The sequence below is a fragment of the Candoia aspera genome, chromosome 1 (assembly GCF_035149785.1).
Source record: "Candoia aspera isolate rCanAsp1 chromosome 1, rCanAsp1.hap2, whole genome shotgun sequence".
Taxonomy (NCBI): Eukaryota; Metazoa; Chordata; class Lepidosauria; order Squamata; family Boidae; genus Candoia; species Candoia aspera.
Genome location: NC_086153.1, coordinates 226061958 through 226080082, shown reverse-complemented (window position 1 = coordinate 226080082; position 18125 = coordinate 226061958). Strand labels below are relative to the sequence as shown.

The following is an 18125-nucleotide window of genomic DNA, read 5'->3' as shown; positions in this document are numbered from 1 at the left end:
ACTTAGTCACTGTGTCACAACATCTGGAGGTGCTGCTGTGGTTTAACTCAACAGTAACTACTTAAACAACGGTTCAAGTGGTGAAACTTCCCAGCTCTCCAGGGTGAAGCACTGGATTTGTATGAATGGCACAGAGTTCTGGCCGAAGGAAAAGGGGACAACCCATCTCCTCCGATCTATAATTCAGCAAAGGAAGTTTTTGGTGCGTGGTCCCCTTTCTTCCATTAGGAAACAAAGGAAACCCAATGGAATGGAACTCAAGAAAAGAAGGGCTGAAATAATCAGCTCTGGAAACATCCTGGTTGCCTCTTCTCTTCTGTGAGTATCCCTTTTTAAATGAATAGCAGTAACATCCAGAACAAGCCATGTCAGCCAGCACACACTTACCACTGCTGATTAAAATCTAGGATGTTCTTGAGATCACAGATTTCAGGTTAATCACCTCAAAAGAGCTTAAACATTGTGTTTATGCAACTCAAGTGGTTACCGTGTTGAAAAATGCACAATTGTACCATAGTCTAAAGTTATGGGACCTTTACAAATCTGTGTTATATGTTAAGCAGAAATTATCTCACAATTTTATTATTGTTACATTTTTGTTTGTTCATTTTCTTAGCATGCTTTGGTGATTTTAACAGCTGGGTAAGAGGCAGACATTTAAAAGCTAAGAGTTATGTAAGAAATGGGTTTTGCAGGGCTGAGTGGTCCTAATGAGATAAATAATCTCACTTTTATAGTGAGATGGGTGGTGTATCAATTGAATAAATAAATAAATAAATTCTATATACAGGATATCTACCCAGAATTAAGTTCCATTGAATTAAATGAAGCTTATTCACAGCAAGTGGATAAAGATTGCAGCCTATAAATTTACCCGGTATAAATCAACTGAAAAAACAGAAAAATAGATGAAGCATGAAAATGCAAACTGTTTTATAGAAATCATTGTAATGGTACACTCATAATACATTTATATTTTCCTTCTGTACTGTTGAAGTCAAATAGATGTCTGTGGAAGAAATGAATATCAATTAAAAAATTACAAGAGGAACAGAAGATGTAATTTTTATCACAGAAATAAATGAGTACAATTTGGTGAAATCTACCTGAATCTTGTGATTCCATTTAAAAGTTATCTTCAGATCAGATGCAATGCTAGATCTCCACAGATGATAAAAGCTGAGAAGTCACCACATGCCCTCGAGTACAGTAACAGAGAAGCCAGTGTAAAGGAAGGAAGCCTTCACAGTGAGCTCATCTTGGTTAGTCCAGGATTTCACAATAACGTAAAAGGAGGAAGTGCTCCCAAAAAGAAAGTCATACGGTAGTATAATTTTCCCTTGCACACAGTGTTTGGCAGACAGAAGCATATGTCTCAGCAGCAGAGCTTGAGCATCATGACAGAACTGCAATTTATCTGGTTTTGTTTTATTATAGGGACACTTTTAGTCACTGGCACTTGAAGAGATACTTTTGAGATTTTCCGTACTGGGTGACAGAATAACTTGACCAGCAATTGATTATATGCTTCTGTGCCTCAAGCAGCTGAGTGTTTGGGGCAAGGCAGAGCTTTGTCAAGGAAGTAGGCCTGGGGTCCAACAATCCAAAAGAGCCCCTGCACACACATCGTGCTATTTGTGCAGGAAGACCTTCAGAGGAGACTTTCTCTGTGTACCATAAATGGAAGAAATTCATTTTGGATTTTAAAAAAGAGAGCCTTCAGTGTGATGATGCTCTGATCTTGGAACATCTGAAGAAGAAATACCTGGAAATCACATCTGGTGATGAGGGAAGACTAAGAATCCAGACAGCCTGAACACATTTCCTTGATTGTCCTTGATTATATCTGTAATTTGATGTATGCTGACCTCATGGGCTCCTATAAATATAACTACCTTTTTTCTGGCAGGACTTGTGGACCTTTAATAACTGCAATAACTAGATTGCCACTGAATGAAGCATTAGTAAATCACAGCCTGATGCTGGCCCTGACTTCTGAATGGCCTCTCTTTGACCCATTCCTCCTCTAACATACACCGTCCTTTACTGTACTGAATTGCTTTGGAAGTGGCTTGCCAGGACCTTCTTCCTAGAGCTTGAGAGAGAATGACTGGCCCCAAATCACCAGGATGTTTGTGTTTAAGGCAGGACTAGAACTCACAGTGTCCCAGCTTCTATTCAGCATCTTTAACTGTGACACCAAACTGGCTGTCATATATAAGAATAGCAATTTACATTAATTTTACATATAAGAATAGCAACATACATTAATTTTATATGTAAAATTAATGTATGTTGCTATTCTTATATATGACAGCCAGTTCGGTGTCTTGTTTTCTGTAATTGTTATATATCAACATAACAACTGCAGAAAACAAAACACTGTAATTACCAAAAGAGTAATTTGCAATAACAAATACTAGTTTCTCACTGGGTAAGTAGATGATGATGATGAAGATGATGATGATGATTTAATCTTGGTTAACCTAGGATTTACTAAAGGTCCGCTGTGCATTTTAAAATCTAACTTGGCAGTGGCTTACTGAATAGCTTCAGTGACTGCAGTGGGGAAGCTTGCCGTAAAAGGATAGCGTCGTCCTGCCCCAAGGAATCCTCCTAGCATGTCTGGAGACACAAACAGTCCGGGCCAGTTCAATCATGCCTAGAGCCTCTGCAAGAAGACAATCATTCAGGGCATTTCCCTGCCTTCTCTCTGCCCCAGTGACAAGAGATTGAACACAGCGTTATTGACCACTTTCCTCAGTATCTTGGGCTGTCTTGAATGTAAAAGATCTTGACTCCCTTCTCTGGGGAAGCATGCGATGCCTCCATAATAGATAAGCAGTTGCAGCGGAAGGACTGGATACAGCAATAGTAGGAACAGTAGCCAGTGAGGATGCAATATGTAATAGCTATGGTTGGCTAATATAAATACTTTAAGGTGTACATATAAGGAAAGGGAAGTGCTGGAGCAGGCATTACGAGGCACAGTACAAAAGAAAATGAACCAGGGTGGGAAGAGGAGGACAGGCATTTGAAGTGGCTCCTCCTTTATGTTGGCTAATGGATAATGCTAGTCTTCCCCTTGCCAGATGTTGCCCCAGGAGCCCAAACTAACACAGAATGATAGAATGATAGAACTGGAAAGCACCTTGGAAGTAATCTAGTCCAAGGTTAGGAATATATGTATACTGAATATATGCATGCTCAATGCAAGAGTCTGTTTTTTTAATGTTTTTTTACTGTATTATCATCACCGAATCTAACTGGGATCACTGAAGTTGAATCCAGGTTTAAGAAGTTGGCAAAGTTTAGATCTTGATAGAACATTGCTCATTTTCACGTCTGCATGATGTTGTACCAGCCATGTACCAAAACAGCCTGTCCCTCTCATTGACATATGCCAGGCAGCAAGAGAAAAAGCTTGGCCAGTTGAATGGCAGGCATAAGAGCTCTGACAAGAGCAGAAGCCCTTGGCAAGGACTAGGAAAGGAAGGCCATTTGGACATCTCTCAGTTGATGTTGCAGCTGCCACTCTCCGAGAACCCAACTTTTGATTCAATTTTTCCTAGCAAAACGTGAGAGCACTTCCTGTAATGCAAGAGATATTGAACAGTTTTACAGCTTTTTGAGGAAGTGGGAGAGAAAAAAAAATCTCACCTTTGTCCAATTAGTTGCATTACTGCTTTTCTCAGAGCTTGAACTTCACTGTGGTGCCTTATGGCTTCTGCTTTGGGTCTTGTTATCTTTGGACTGAGCCTGTGGTGTCTAGACAAGTGTCCCTGCAGGCAGAGGGGAACTAGAATGACTTTTGCACATTAACATAGATCAGTCCAGAAGGTGATGGAAAAATACCACACCATGAAATTCACATGAGCTAGCAAGGGTCTGTTGTTAGAGGGACCGTTTACAAGAAATATTGAGAACTGGGGTGCCTCTGAAAAACCATACTTCTGCCCGAAAGATGGGATTTCTTTCAGCCATTTGGCCAGCAGCCTTCATTTGGTGCAACAAATGGGCAGGGTGTTCCTCCTACAGAAGGTTAGAGCTGCTCTGCTATTTGGTCTAGTCTCCCCCCTAACTGCTCTGATATGGGGCAGCATCTTTTTGATTGATCTCAAAAACCTAAACAGGATCAGACCACGAAGTCACCAAAACCTGAGCTTGAGTCAAAGGAGGATCTATCTGGAACTCAGGTACTCCAGGGAGACAATGCATCCACACTTAACAGCCACTACTGTTTAGTTAGCAACCATTTCTTCACTATCATGGTCATTCCATCTAGCCCACATACATCTTTGGTGTATTTGGAGTTTTTGGAAACTTCAACTAGAAACTGTACAAGTTTATTGATATATGTGTATACATACAGTATATGCATAGAATATTATTATCGCAATAGTAAAAACTAATACAAACTAAAAGAAAGAAAGAAGAGCAGAAAGAAAGCAATAGAAAGTGCAAAGAAGAAAGAAAGAAAAGTTGAAGATAGGAAGGTGTAAAAAAGAAAGAAAAACAAGAATATAATAAAGAAAAAGAAAAGAAATATATAAAGAAGTGACTTCCTACCTTCACCACAACAAGTATAAACAATTTTAGTAACTTCTCACCTCCACTTAACTTATAACCAATGATCTCTTTTTCCCATATCCCATCTCTTATCTATAAACAAATCCGTAAAACATCGTCATTTCAGTCCTGTGTCAGCAGAAGACTTTCAGTGCCAATTCTGTCTCTGACTTAACAGATAAAACTTGTCCTTCTTGTGCCATTTTTTCCAAAACATCTTTTGGACACAGTCTATCCATAGAAACAAATATCGCTGTTGACATTGTTGATATTAACTTCTGATTCCATTTTTCAAAAGTATCCTTCACAAAAGTATTTTGTGTCATTCTGTAGCTGTTAATCAGGTTTATGTATTCTTCTCCTTTAATGAAAATCTTTAGTTTCCCCCAGTGTCCAAGTTTTAAAATTGTTAATTTCTTTTACTGTAAGTCTTAAAAAAAATTCAAAAAGAAGTCAACTTTCCCCCAGGCAGGACTCTTTATAATTAATTCCAAAATCTTATTTCAAATTTATCTGGACCCTTAACTATTTATAACTTTCTAAAATCAATGGAGAGCCAACCCAGCAATCAAGTAACACACGTTCTTTTAAGCTCCAGCCTTTTTAAGAATTTCACTACTTTTAAATAGTTTATTTTAGCTATTTTTGTTTCCTTTTTGATAATTTTAGTTATAATAAGTTTTTAGGATATTGTAGCCCTTAAATTTGATTTTTATATTATACCTTTTCAACTATATCTACATCTTTCCACTGTGAGATGAGCGTGGAGTAAAAGATATCAGCAAAACTTTCAGAGTGGACCTAACAACATGGGGAAAAGGAAGAATCGTCATGGAAATAGCCCAAACTCTCTTTTTCCTTCGAAGTCTGTGAAACAACCAAAAATAGAAGAACTATTCAAAGGAAAGAAAACTGTAAGTAACACAAAGTCTTCTCCTACTCCCCCCACAGCAGCCTTTGAATCATTCGAAAGGGATTTCCAAACCGAGCTGGAAAAGCAGCAGCTGCTAGACCTTCCACTTTCTATTAGGGATGAGCTAAATGAAAATGGGAGCATCCTGGACTCTCATTTTGGGCCTCTGGAACAATTAGCTAGCTCACCCAATAATCTCAAGGGAAATAAAAATAAGTTTAAAAACAGGATACAAAAAAAGAATTTGGAGAGACTCCCCTGGGAAAACACAACAGAATACATGGCAAAGCAACGCCTTCCCACAGCCCAAACCGTTACCACATTGTTTGAGCAGTTGTCTGGTATTAAATACAATCTGGATATGCTAAAAAAAGACTTTGAAGCTTTCTTTTTTAAACGTGACGCTGAATTTACTGCCATTACTAAATCAAAAGCAGAAGCCACGATAAAGGAAGACATCCCTGGTACATGCTTGGCTAAAGGGCAAGTCATTAAAGGAACACAAACTGATAAAAGCAAGAAATGTCCTGACGATAACAGTACTAGCGAACCCCAACCCTCTGGTAAGGCAAAAGGAGGTAAAATATGTACCAACTCCATGGCGGGTTCAGCTGAGGAACTTTTTTGCAAGCAAAAACGCATGCTGCAAACATGGCAGGTTGCTCTCTGTGTCTCCCTGAACAAGATCAACACGGGACGTTGGGATTCTAGGAGAGCAATTAAAATCTCATTAGGGCAACTCCTGCACTGTCATCATAGAACGATAGATCTAGATGCTACTGAATGGCTCCCTAAAGTGCAAAATCAAAAACGGATTCTATTATCTTCTAAACAGCCTCCCATCCCAGCTATGATACTCAAGATGAGATCATATTTAGCATCTCTTCAAATTTTTCCCACCAGTGTTCCGCGAGGTAACAGTTAATCCTTTATTTGGTGTTGCTGGACTCAGATGTTGTTCCCACACCAAAAGTGCAACAGAAGCTAGCAAGCTTCCCTCCCCTCATAAGACCTTGAAAAAGCAAGGCAGTGAGAGTCAACCTCCTCCTCAAACAGACAGCGAGGCTGACTCTGCTGAAGCAGGCCGTATCAGTGCCTTTGGCTCTCTGCCCAGGAAGGGACAAGACAACATTATATACAAGCTAGAAGATCTTAAGAAAACCTTACTGACACTATTGCAACTGCAGAACCTCTTATTGATCTTGTGACTCCAACTACTGACACTAATTACCATTACTTGGTGGACAAAGACATGGAGGAAAAGCGACACCCAAACAACAACTGTTCCAGTCCATATGAAATAAACGGGGTTCAGTCCATGCAAACAATTGAGGAGGCAGAAATTTCTATCACAGACAGATGCTGACCAGCACCTTGTTAAATGCGTTCCTTCAGAGAAACATTCCCAGGAGCAGATACAGAATCTACAAGAGATAAGCCAATCCTTGGTTGAGGCTCGGCCTCTCACTTCTGGTTCTCCAGCTCAACATAATGAGTTTACATCATTGGCTCATCAAAAACAAGCCTTATGACAGTTTTCAAATGCTGATGTAATCTTCCTTTTAACTTGGAACATCGCAGGCTGGGCAGCACCATCAAAAGACCAACCTTTTTTTGATTACTTGTCACGATTTGATATTCTTTTTCTCCAGGAAACCTGGGACACATCAGAGGTGGAGATAGATGGCTATTGGGTTAATTCAATTCTGGCTACCCCAAGCAAGGCAGGAAGGAGACCTAAGGGTGGTATTGTGACTTTAGTCAGTAGAGCGCTACAATTTCTGTATCATGGTCCCCGCTGAAGCCACAGGTAGTGGCCTCTTTGCTTTCATTTAACCAAGCTAAAATTTTGCTTTTTAATATTCATATTCCCCCTTTTAAAACATATGCTCAGATTAATACCACCTGGGAGAGTATAGAAAGTTTTATCCTTATCTGTTTAGATAAATATCCTGCAGCATCAATAATAATTGGTGGGGACCTGAATGCAAGGATGGGACCAAATGATTATGCATTATTTCGCCAATTCAAGATTTTTTATGAGGAGAATATCTTAGAGGAACCTTTGTATACAAGAGTATCTAAGGATTCAAAAACTAACTGGGCTGGCCTGTGTGCTAGACAGATGACTGCTCGACTAGAGCTGTATATTCTTAATGGCTCTGTAGAAGGGGACCACCAGGCAGAATACACTTATTGGGGGGCAGGAAGGAGCTCCATGGTCGATTACTGGATTGTGTCATGTGATCTTCTAAAAGCCCTACAGCAGCTGGAGGTAGATCCACGACTAGAAAGTGATCATCATCCCTTAACATTAACTACATCACTTCCCTGGAAATATATTAGAGCAGAAACAACCTTTCCCCCAATGCTTGAAAATAATAACACTGAGGTGCAAATTAAATGGAACAATAAGAATGCAATGGCAGTTGCCAATTGGATGGTGTCATGTTCACTGTTTCAATGTACAGTATACATCGTAACGTTTCACATGCCATGGTGCTGACGCGCGTTTCTGTTTGGGAGGGAGCTGCTGTGAAACCTTGTGCCAAGCTCTGTATCTATGTTCATTTCAATGGAATGTGTTTGGGTTATGTGCTCTGCTCAAGGACTTTTCCCGCGGACCATCAGAAGCCGTTAGGAGCACCTGGGATTGTGAGCCTGGGAAGATTCTACGGGAGGAGGGATCTCGTTTGTACTGGGGGTTTTTAGTTTGCATTTGGTGCACTTTTATCATTCTCAGCTTTCTTTGAGATCCTGCATACTATTCTTTAATAAATCAGATATCTTTGAATTCCTGCTCATGAGTCTGAGAGTGTTTTAGAATAGGCATTCATTACAGATGGTAGCTCCAGAAACTATAGAAATTGGTGCACACCTGTTAAATAATAATTCCCAAAGACCATATTAAGAAGGGTATGAAATGTTAATGGCTAACCTTAACTCATTTTTTTATGAAGGAACACAACAACGCTTTAGAAATCGGGGTATAAAAAATAAAAATTGGTTTGATCAGGAGTGCGCTCAGATTGGAAGGGCATATAACAGGGCTTATAGAAATAGTAAAAACCTCCCCTCAGAGGACCAAATATATCTCTTAAAGAACTTAAAAACTCAGTATAAATCTCTCTTAAAAGAAAAGAAAAAATCAGCACTGCAGGAGTCCTGGCAGAAACTTATCCAATCAGTCAGGATGAGAGACTCATCCCTTTTCTGGTATATTACCAGAGGGCTGGGAAAATCGCTGACCTCTCCATCTAATCAGGTACCAACTCAAGCTTGGGAGGAATATTTCAGAGAGTTATATGTAGACCCAGCCAGCACTGAGAATGAGAGTCAGATTGATCTAGAGCAAGTTCAGAATTGGCCACCAGTTTCAGTCCAAGAGGCATCCCGATTGATCGAATCTCTTAAGGTCAACAAGGCTCCAGGTGCTGATTGTGTTATGCCCGAAATGATTAAAAAGAACTCTAGTTGGTGGGCACCCCTGCTAGCATCTCTGTTCACATTTATAGACCAGACTGGCCACATCCCAAGAGACTGGGGGCTGGCAATCATTGTCCCAATTTATAAAAAGGGTAACAAGAATGAGCCATGCAACTATAGGCCCACTAGCCTTTTGAGTGTTGTTAGTAAGCTATATGCCAAACATTTAAATCTCAAATTACGAGACTGGATTGAGACAGAGGGCATAATTCAAGATGAACAGGCGGGTTTCAGAGAAGGGAGATCAACAGTAGATCATATACTGGTACTCCATCATCTTGTACAAAAATACACGTACAAAAAGAAATCATCCCTCTTTGTAGCCTTCCTTGATTTTAAACATGCCTTTGATTCAATATCCAGAAATGTCCTTTGGGGGAAAAAAAAATAAATACAACTATTGATAGGCGCCTTCTCCACTTCATGAAGAAATTATATTCCAATTCCACTTTAAGAGTGAGGTGTGACCCTCTCCGGCATAGTAAATGTGCAGAAAGGAGTGTGACAAGGATGTATTCTTGCCCCCACCCTTTTTAATCTCTATATTAACTCATTTGTGGACCTCTTACACAACATGGATATTCATGCACCCAACCTAGCACAGTGTAAAATTCCGATTCTCCTATATGCTGAGGATGCTGCTTTAATTTCGCAAACCCCTACTGGATTGAAAAGAGCAATTGCAGCAACACTAAGGTACCTCAGACAAAACCATTTGGTTTTCAACTTTGACGCATCAAAAATTCTAGTTTTTGCCAAGAGAGCTAGGCAGCATTCCTGGAAAGTCAAAGGGCATAAATTAGAACAGGTCAATGTATTTAAATACCTTGGGGTGGTCTTCCACTCAAAAGGTACTTGGAATGCACACCAGAACTACATAGTGCAATCAGCCCTCAGGTCAATGAACACCATTAAACGTTTTTTTTACACTGGTGGAGGACAATTAGTACCTGCAGCTCTAAAACTTTTTGAGGCCAAAACATTGGCTCAAATTCTTTATGGGGCACAAATAGGAATTTATATGAAGAAGGTGCCGCAGGAAACAGTCCAAACAAAATTCCTGCAATTAATTTTGGCTGCACCCAATGGTACATCAAATGCCCAGTTAAGGCTCGAGACAGGAATGCTGTCAATTCAAGTGAGGTCCTGGAAGCTGATGATAAATAATTGGCTAAAAATCCAATTTTTCTCAGTTGGTCTAACTCCTTTAGTCCTAGTAGATAATTTCTCTTCACCCTGGAAGCAGGCGGTAGAATATAAGCTGGCTTTGTATGGACTCTCTCCTCTATTCTTAACATCATTAGGCTATGATCAAGCCAAACAATTAGTCATCCAAAGAATGAAGGACATGGAGTTCCAGAATGAACTTAATAGGCTCCCACAACATAACAGAATCTGGATTAACAGGGGCGTAGGGGAACCAGCAAGATATCTCCTAAATTTAACATTTCCTAAGTTGAGAATCGCATTTTTTAAAGCCAGATTCAATGTTCTCCCCTCTGCACTATTCCAAGGCAGATACAACAAAGTCCCCACAGCTGAGCGTATCTGCCTATGCGGTGAAGAGGAAGTAGAAATCATTTTACATGTACTGCTACACTGTAAATTTTATAGGGATATCAGGTCATTTTACATTTTGCCCCTAATAGAAAAACTCCCTGGGTATCCAGATAATTTTTACGTGAACTATCTACTTCAGGATTTAAAACCTTACATTACGTGTACAGTTGCCAAATTCTGTGTTGCTGCAATGAAAATAAGACAAACCCAGACAAGGAAATAACTCATTTTAAAAAGTACTTTTAAATTTGAAATATTTTAATTGATAAATTGTCAGGGGATATATATTTTTACTTTTATTTTATAAGTTCTTACCATATAATTTCTAATGTTTTAGGCTCACCCCATAAGGTAACAAATATATTAATATAGTAATAGCAGAGTGAATGCTGTATTATTATGTGATATATTTTGTTTGTAGTTTATTATTGTATTTCCTGATTGTGTTTTTTTTTTTTTTTAAATTTTGCTGGTCATTGACCGAATAAATAAATTTACTACTTACTTCTAAAATCAATGTCTTAGCTTTTTGCTGTTTATTTCAATTTTTAAAGAAGTTCTTAAGCTTGTAGTTAAAATTTTCTTTCATTAAGGATTGAGGGTAGACTGATCCGATGTTTTCAGACTTGTCAATCCAAAGGTTTCTAATAGCTGAAAAGCAGTTAACAAGCAATTTCCAAATGTGATTAGAAAAGGAAGTGTGCAAACTTAGTGTCTTTTAAAGGCATCAACCACGGTTTGGGCAGGATGGCTATTCCCTCATCTCCCAGTGCTCAAAACTCCCTGGAGACTGCTGTCTTGCGATCTGCTTGTGAGGAGCAACTGTCAGGAGCATTTGTAGGAGATCTGTCCTCTCTTTGTCCAGAGAGGTTCAAAGAGCTGGTCTAGTCACTGGCTCTGTTTTCTACTGCAGTTATAGGCTCTGCTTTTCATGGAGCCATCTTCAATCCACCATTTTTTCTTCCAGAAGCCACATGATTACTGACATTTTGAGTAAGTGGTACATTCTATAAGCTAAAAGGAAAAGGAAAGGTATTCTTAGTATTTGTTCTAGTACTGGCAAATACTATAGAGAGTAAAGAGGATGACCTTGACAGAGAGAGGAGAGCTCCATTAACAAAGCAATGAGGAACGAAACATGTCTTGAGCCTAAAGCAAGAAAAAGCAATGCATACATGACTCAGACAGCCCCCTAATTCAGATGAAGGGAGGAGATGAAGCATAATCAGACTTGCAAAGTTCTGTTACAATAGTCCACCTTAATAAAAGTAGTTTCAGACTTCTATGGAATTTGTTTCTTGGCCTGACCTACATTGTGGGGCTGACAAATACAGACTTCGAATGAGAATACCCTTAATAATATGGTTTTTAGGTTTCTCTAGGACAGAGACCTAGCATCTAATTCATAATTTTCTTTGTCAGGCTGGTCTGAGAACCCTTCTCAGGCTATATGCAAGCCTGGAATGGAGATTGCAATAGACCAGCTGACCATTTCAAATGAACTCTGATACAGTAGGGTGACCGTCAGGCTCTGCCTGCTACCCAATAAAATACAGACGCTGATTTAGGAGAAATCAGGTTCTGGTTTTATTTAAGTATAGTGCATGCCTAGTGAAAAGCTGAGAGTGGAGGGAGCGCGCCGGTACGGGATTTAAATAGCCCGCGCCGGTCAGCGCTCCCCCCTCTTTGGGTTGTGTAAGCCCCAAGCCCCGAATGTTCCGTGGCCGGTGGGTGAGGGTCGCGGGGCCCCTGCTGTTGCCCCGGGCGTCTGCTTAATCTTCTTCCTCCGGCCGGTGATGACTTTGAGCCGGGCGATCATCTTCCGTGCTTCTTTGACAGCTCCAGGCGTGCCTCGTGCTCAGGCGTCGTCAGTTTCACCCTTTGTTACAATGTATCTTTTTGAATGGCTTTTCGGCTGGAGTCTTACCTTGTTGCCGGTGTCTGTTGCTTGCCTTTGTCTTTGCTTTCATATCTTTTTAATCCCTTGCCCCTATTTCCTTGTATTGTTGTGTGTGCCGTTGTGCTGACACAATCAGCGCAACGGTGCTCATGACAGTGACCTTGCAATGTCTGTACGTAGGTCCTTCAGAGAACAACAGTTCTATATGTCTCTCACTTATCACTATTTTATACCTCACTGATTATGGCAGGATATTTGAGCTGCCTGGAATAGATGAGTTGCAGGAACAGGAGTGAAGTTATCCCAACATTTAATATTTTTGGAATGATAATTTGGTTAATACTAGTAGGCTTGTTGTGATTAGCTGTGTAAATATCCAAAATTATATCTTCTTGATGCTAATGAAAAGGCAAAATACCATTGATCTGTACTGTTTCAAACACTGATGAAATACATACACAGCTGTTGAAACTATAGTGCTGTATCATGGGTAATATCTATGGGATTCATGGAATTGGAATCTGTATGCTTTCTCTTTAAATGAATAAATATTCCAAATCAGTTGCGTGTCTTTTATCTTTATGATTCAGCAAATTAAGCTCCTTGACCTTTATGCCTCAACATTTGATTGTCACAGCAAATCTGGATGCTCTGTCAGTCATGAACTGTTGATAAGGCACACACATATACCCACATGCACACAGAGAGCTAAATGGCGATCCTGGGAAAGGCACTGTGTGCTAAAATGTTGATACATAGTTTCCATTACAACCCTGCCCTCCAATAAGTCTATGCACATATCAGAACTAAACAGTATTTCTTAAACAAGAAGGAAGAATGTCTCCATAGTACTGTCAGCCTTTCAAGGTAATCCAGACCAGGAAACCAAAACCAAGACTACTAATGCTATCTTTATTGTAAGGTTAGAGTTACAAAAACTTGCAAGTCTGAAATGGTTTCCCCCTCCCCTGCCTTTACATTCCAGAGAACTAGGGAGGGTAAATTCTGAGACCCTTTCCCCGTTCCTACTTCGGACTCAGATTTCTTTTATCAGACCACTGTCTAGGCTGTGGCTTTTGCTCCTGTCTCTCATGGTTATTCTCACAGCCTATTACAAGTTGCTTTATTATTTTCTTTTTAATGTTGTTTTATTGGTATTATTATTGAAGAATTATTATTATTGGCGAAACAAAACCTCAAGTCTAGAACATCAAGAGGTGAAAGGGAAAATAAACCAAGAACAAAACCAGAGGCAAACAGAAATTATACTTGTGGGTATATATATGAATACACATGTAATATTAAGCAGAAGTATTAACATTTTAAATCTCCACATTCAATATTTCTACCAGAACAAATGAAGGTAGCCTTTTAGAAGAAGCATTCCTAACATAGTCAAGAAACAGCCAGATTAGAATGAATGTTTCCAGAAAGGAAGATGTTGGCTGAGCCCTAGCATGGGTTGTTGGAGAAGATGGGTTCAGGAGTTTTCAACGACTGTTATAATTTGGCATGCCTTGGAATGCACAGTCCCATGCCTGTATGCACATTCCTTGGGGTTGATGCCAAGATCAGCACATATCAAGTCATAACAGCGACCCCTTTGTTCCCATAATGGCTTGTCTAATTCCATACACCTCGCCTTATCGGTTCCTCCCTTCTTTGGGTCCACACAACAATAACTAAACTGCTAGCCCTCAATATGGAGTCACTTCCACCTATTTTATCACAAGGAACTGGGCAGAACCTAGCCCCAAATTGCATCACTGACCACTTTGTCAATGAGCCATTCAGACAACAAGACTTGTGTGAGGAAGAGGGGTTAACTAACACCGGAACAGCTAAAGATGAATGTAAGTTGCTTCTTCAGTGGCCTTTGAACAAGATGAAAGCTTCATCATGAGAACATGACTGACAAAACAGTTATGGGGTATCGCTTAAGCTGTGGGTAGGGGACATGAGGACATGCCCTACAGCTCTATAGAACTTGTAGGTAGGCTGCTTTCCCAGTGGGAACTCTTGCCTGCCTGCCTCTGCCTTTGGTGGTCCAGCCAGCCCTGTAGATACTGAACTGCATGCCATCAGGCTGTATGTTATGATTTCACAGTTCTCTGAATGGCCACAGAGAAATTGTGCTTGGCGAGTGTTGGGGTCCATGATTTATAGCAACCAATCCATTTCTGGAACAAAAACAGAGCAAAATAGATATTTTAGCCAATGGGGGTTTCTGATCTAGAAACATCCATGGGAAACTTGAGACAATGAAAAATGGAAATGAGAACAACAAGCAAAACACAATACGAAGTGCTACCGGGAATCCACTTTGGCTTGAAAAAATTATCCTATGTAACTTAATCTCTCTTCGCATAAGGTGGCCAAAGTATTTTGGAAAGGACTCACTGGAAAAGACCCTGATGCTGGGAAAGACTGAAGGCAAAAGGAGAAGGGGATGGCAGAGGATGAGATGGTTAGAGAGCATCACCGATGCAATGAACATGAATTTGAGTAACTTCTGGGAGACAGTGGAGGACAGGAAGGCCTGGCATGCTATGTTCCATGGGATCATGAAGAGTCGGACACGACTTAATGACTGAACAACAACAACAACAATCCTTAATCTCTGCAAAAGAAGGGGTGCTTGGTGTGCTCCTTTGTGGTGGTATTAATCTATAGTCAGATGGCCAGCAACATCATAGGAGGATGCAGCTCAATTGTTTTGCAGATCCTGGGAGCTGAAAACTCATTTGCTGTGGAGAAATAGTATCTGCTGATCAGGGTGTTTTAAAGTACAAAGGGAGAGTGGGCTGAGACTTACCCTTATGAGCAGCTGATTACCCTCTGCCTACATTCTCTGTATTTTTCCTCCTAGGTGAGAAATGCTGTTTCCAGGAAGAAGGGCTGAGTAATTTTACAGTGGGAGATTTTTCTAGCTTTTACTACATACAAAGATTACATTAATCAGGAGGAATCTGTTAGCACCTTTTCAGGCTAACAAAACTCTCCTCCTTCAAAAGTTGCCTTATTCATGTTTAAGCAAAACTGAAGTTAGCACTTCTATGTGCTCATCAAAATGGTTAAACTTCATTGGTAAAGCAAGTAAGCCACACTGTTAATAGACCATGGGATAAAACCTGAAGAAATGGCAGTCTGTGGAAGCAGAGGGGAAGGTAGAATAAACTCTGGAAAGAAAATAAGAGTTAGCAGAAAATTTCACCCAGCTACCAAGCCCAGGGTGTCACTCAGTTGTTGAACAAGCCAGTCAATAGGTTACTATTATAATGAAGAAAGGCAGTAACTCTCAGCAGGGCCAAAGTTCATTCATAAGATTCAAACAAGAGATGAAATAGTCATTGAAAGAAAAGTCCAAGATTGCAAATGTTGGTAATTTCTTTGTGCTTGGGTTGTATATAGAAGTTCGGCCTCACATGATACTGCATCATCCTCATTTAGTTTTGCTGAGTCACCCTCAGAGAGCCAAACGGGGGTTAAAGCCAAGCACAGAGATGCAGCACGAAATGTTTCTTCTGTGATGACCACAAATGACTGGCGAGAAACATGCCTATCTCTGTCCTTGCATACAGGCCCTGCACAAAAATATCTAAAACAAAATGATCAGGATGGAAGAAGTGAGTTCTTATCACAGTAATTAAGATACAGTGCCCAGGATGTAAAATTAAATGTTACAACAAGAAACAGTCAACTGAAATTGGGGTTTTGGGGGGGAGTAATTATTCATGGGGGGACGCGGTGGCGCTGCGGGTTAAACCGCTGAGCTGCCGATCGGAAGGTCGGCGGTTCGAAACCATGCGGTGGGGTGAGCTCCCATTGCTAGTCCCAGCTCCTGCTCACCTAGCAGTTCGAAAACATGCAAATGTGAGTAGATCAATAGGTACCGCTTCGGTGGGAAGGTAACGGCGTTCCGTGTCGTCATGCCGGCCACATGACCCGGAAGTGTCCTATGGACAACGCCGGCTCTAAGGCTTTGAAACGGAGATGAGCACCGCCCCCTAGAGTCAGACACGACTGGACTTTACGTCAAGGGAAACCTTTACCTTTACCTAATTATTCATGGAACTTATGTATAGGCATCTAACAAAAATAGCATTGTTATTGGAAGGAAAGGCCAAGATAGCAACTCTTTGTCACACTTCTGATTACCGAGTTTTAATAAGCATTGATCATGAATGTATCCAATCCTTCTTAAAATGACATAAACAAGAGAATATGATAGCAGTGAATTCCATTAGCTACATACTGTGTGAAGTAGTTCTGTTGGGTTTTTTTTTCTCCTTTCTGAATTGAGTGCTGTTTTCTGGAAAACAGAGTTCTCCAGAAAACCACATTTTTTCCTCATCCTTATCCCCCCTCTCATAATTTGGCTTCCTTCCTTCCAATCCTCCCAGGAACATCAATCCTAATTTAACTGAGAAGCAACAATCTGCAGATGACCTTCCACTTTCAAAACCCTTACCAGCCAAGGCAAAAGATAGGCGAGGGTGGATTTATTAGGAATTCACCCCTTTCATGAATCCTTATTTTTTGAAATGCTGTTTTCTAATAAAGCCAGTGGGGTGAACTAGCTACATCAGCTCTATGCTGACAGAGCTGATGGGCTTGAACCTGGGGCCTCTGAGGGAATAAGCAGCTTTGGCTATAAAAGGCATCCTCCTAGTCTTCTGTAATGCCAGAGGGTGGGGCTTTTCTGGTCAATTCATGCCCATAATGCTTTCAAGAGGCATATGCAAAGCTTCCAGGTTGAATGTGCCTCCACCTCTGCTGACAGAGCCCCTGTACACCTATGGAGGAGCATCGCTTCCTCATTCAGTTCCCCTGAAGCAAATAGGTTGGAGAATTAGGACTGTTCTGTCATTTTCTCTGAAAATTAGAAATCCTGTTAAGTCATAAAATCCTTTTAATTTTCCTTTATAAAGAAGGTTATTTCCAATCCCTTTTCTTCCTTTCTCCAACCCTGTTATCACAATTTTATTAACCAATGGCATTTTGGGAATGGGCAGCATTACCCCCCTCCTCAGGTAAAACACCTGAAGTCCAACACAGATAGTGGGCAAGGCTGTCCAATGCAATGCATTACAAATGCAACAGATTTATGAACCAAATTCACATGCTCATGAGATACTAACCTTTAAATGTGGCAGAAGGAAGTTTCAGAAAGGACATGTGGTTTTAGCTCTAGGCCCCCGTTATTGCTGGCTTGGGGTGGTTGCTTTGATACAACTTTCTGTCCACAAGTTCAGATGCTGCTTTGCTGTTCCTGTACATTTTAGTTTTATTTTTAAAAAAGGAATCAACCCTTTCTTGCCCACAAATCCCCACCCACCTTCCATTTGCTCATCCTGAAGTCAGTTCCACAATTCAGTTTCATAATTTCTTGTGGCCAGTTTCACAATATCTAAAGAAAACTGCCTGATTTGATTTTCCTTGCATATTGACGTAGCATGAGCATTCCTCTAGCCATATTCGACAAACGAAACAAATAGCACATTTCTGAAACACGGTTTTGGCCGCAGCAGTTGCCTGAAAAACCCACCCTAAAAGCAGGTGGAGAAAAATGGGTTTTTGAGGGAAAATAGTATTCTCTAAGAAAGGTAGTTTTCTCCCAGACAGATGCTCCTACATCTTCATTTGAGTCTACCTTGAGTCAGAGTTGCAATAGCGTGCCAAGAGATGGGAACCCAT

The 18125-nt window shown here is 40.4% G+C and overlaps 1 protein-coding gene and 1 long non-coding RNA gene across 2 annotated transcripts in view; one reads left to right on the top strand and one right to left on the bottom strand.

Annotated features, from left to right (window-relative positions):
- The window catches only part of SLC11A1 (solute carrier family 11 member 1), a 32766-nt gene extending 31552 nt beyond the window's left edge, over nt 1–1214 (bottom strand). The window contains exon 1 of the mRNA XM_063288884.1: nt 1107–1214. Coding sequence (XP_063144954.1) covers nt 1107–1125 — 19 coding nt within the window. The 5' untranslated portion in view covers nt 1126–1214. The remainder of the gene's footprint in view (nt 1–1106) is intronic.
- The window catches only part of LOC134487227 (uncharacterized), a 22735-nt gene continuing 4610 nt past the window's right edge, over nt 1–18125 (top strand). Inside the window, exon 1 of the long non-coding RNA XR_010066838.1 lies at nt 1–318. This is a non-coding gene — a long non-coding RNA (uncharacterized LOC134487227). The remainder of the gene's footprint in view (nt 319–18125) is intronic.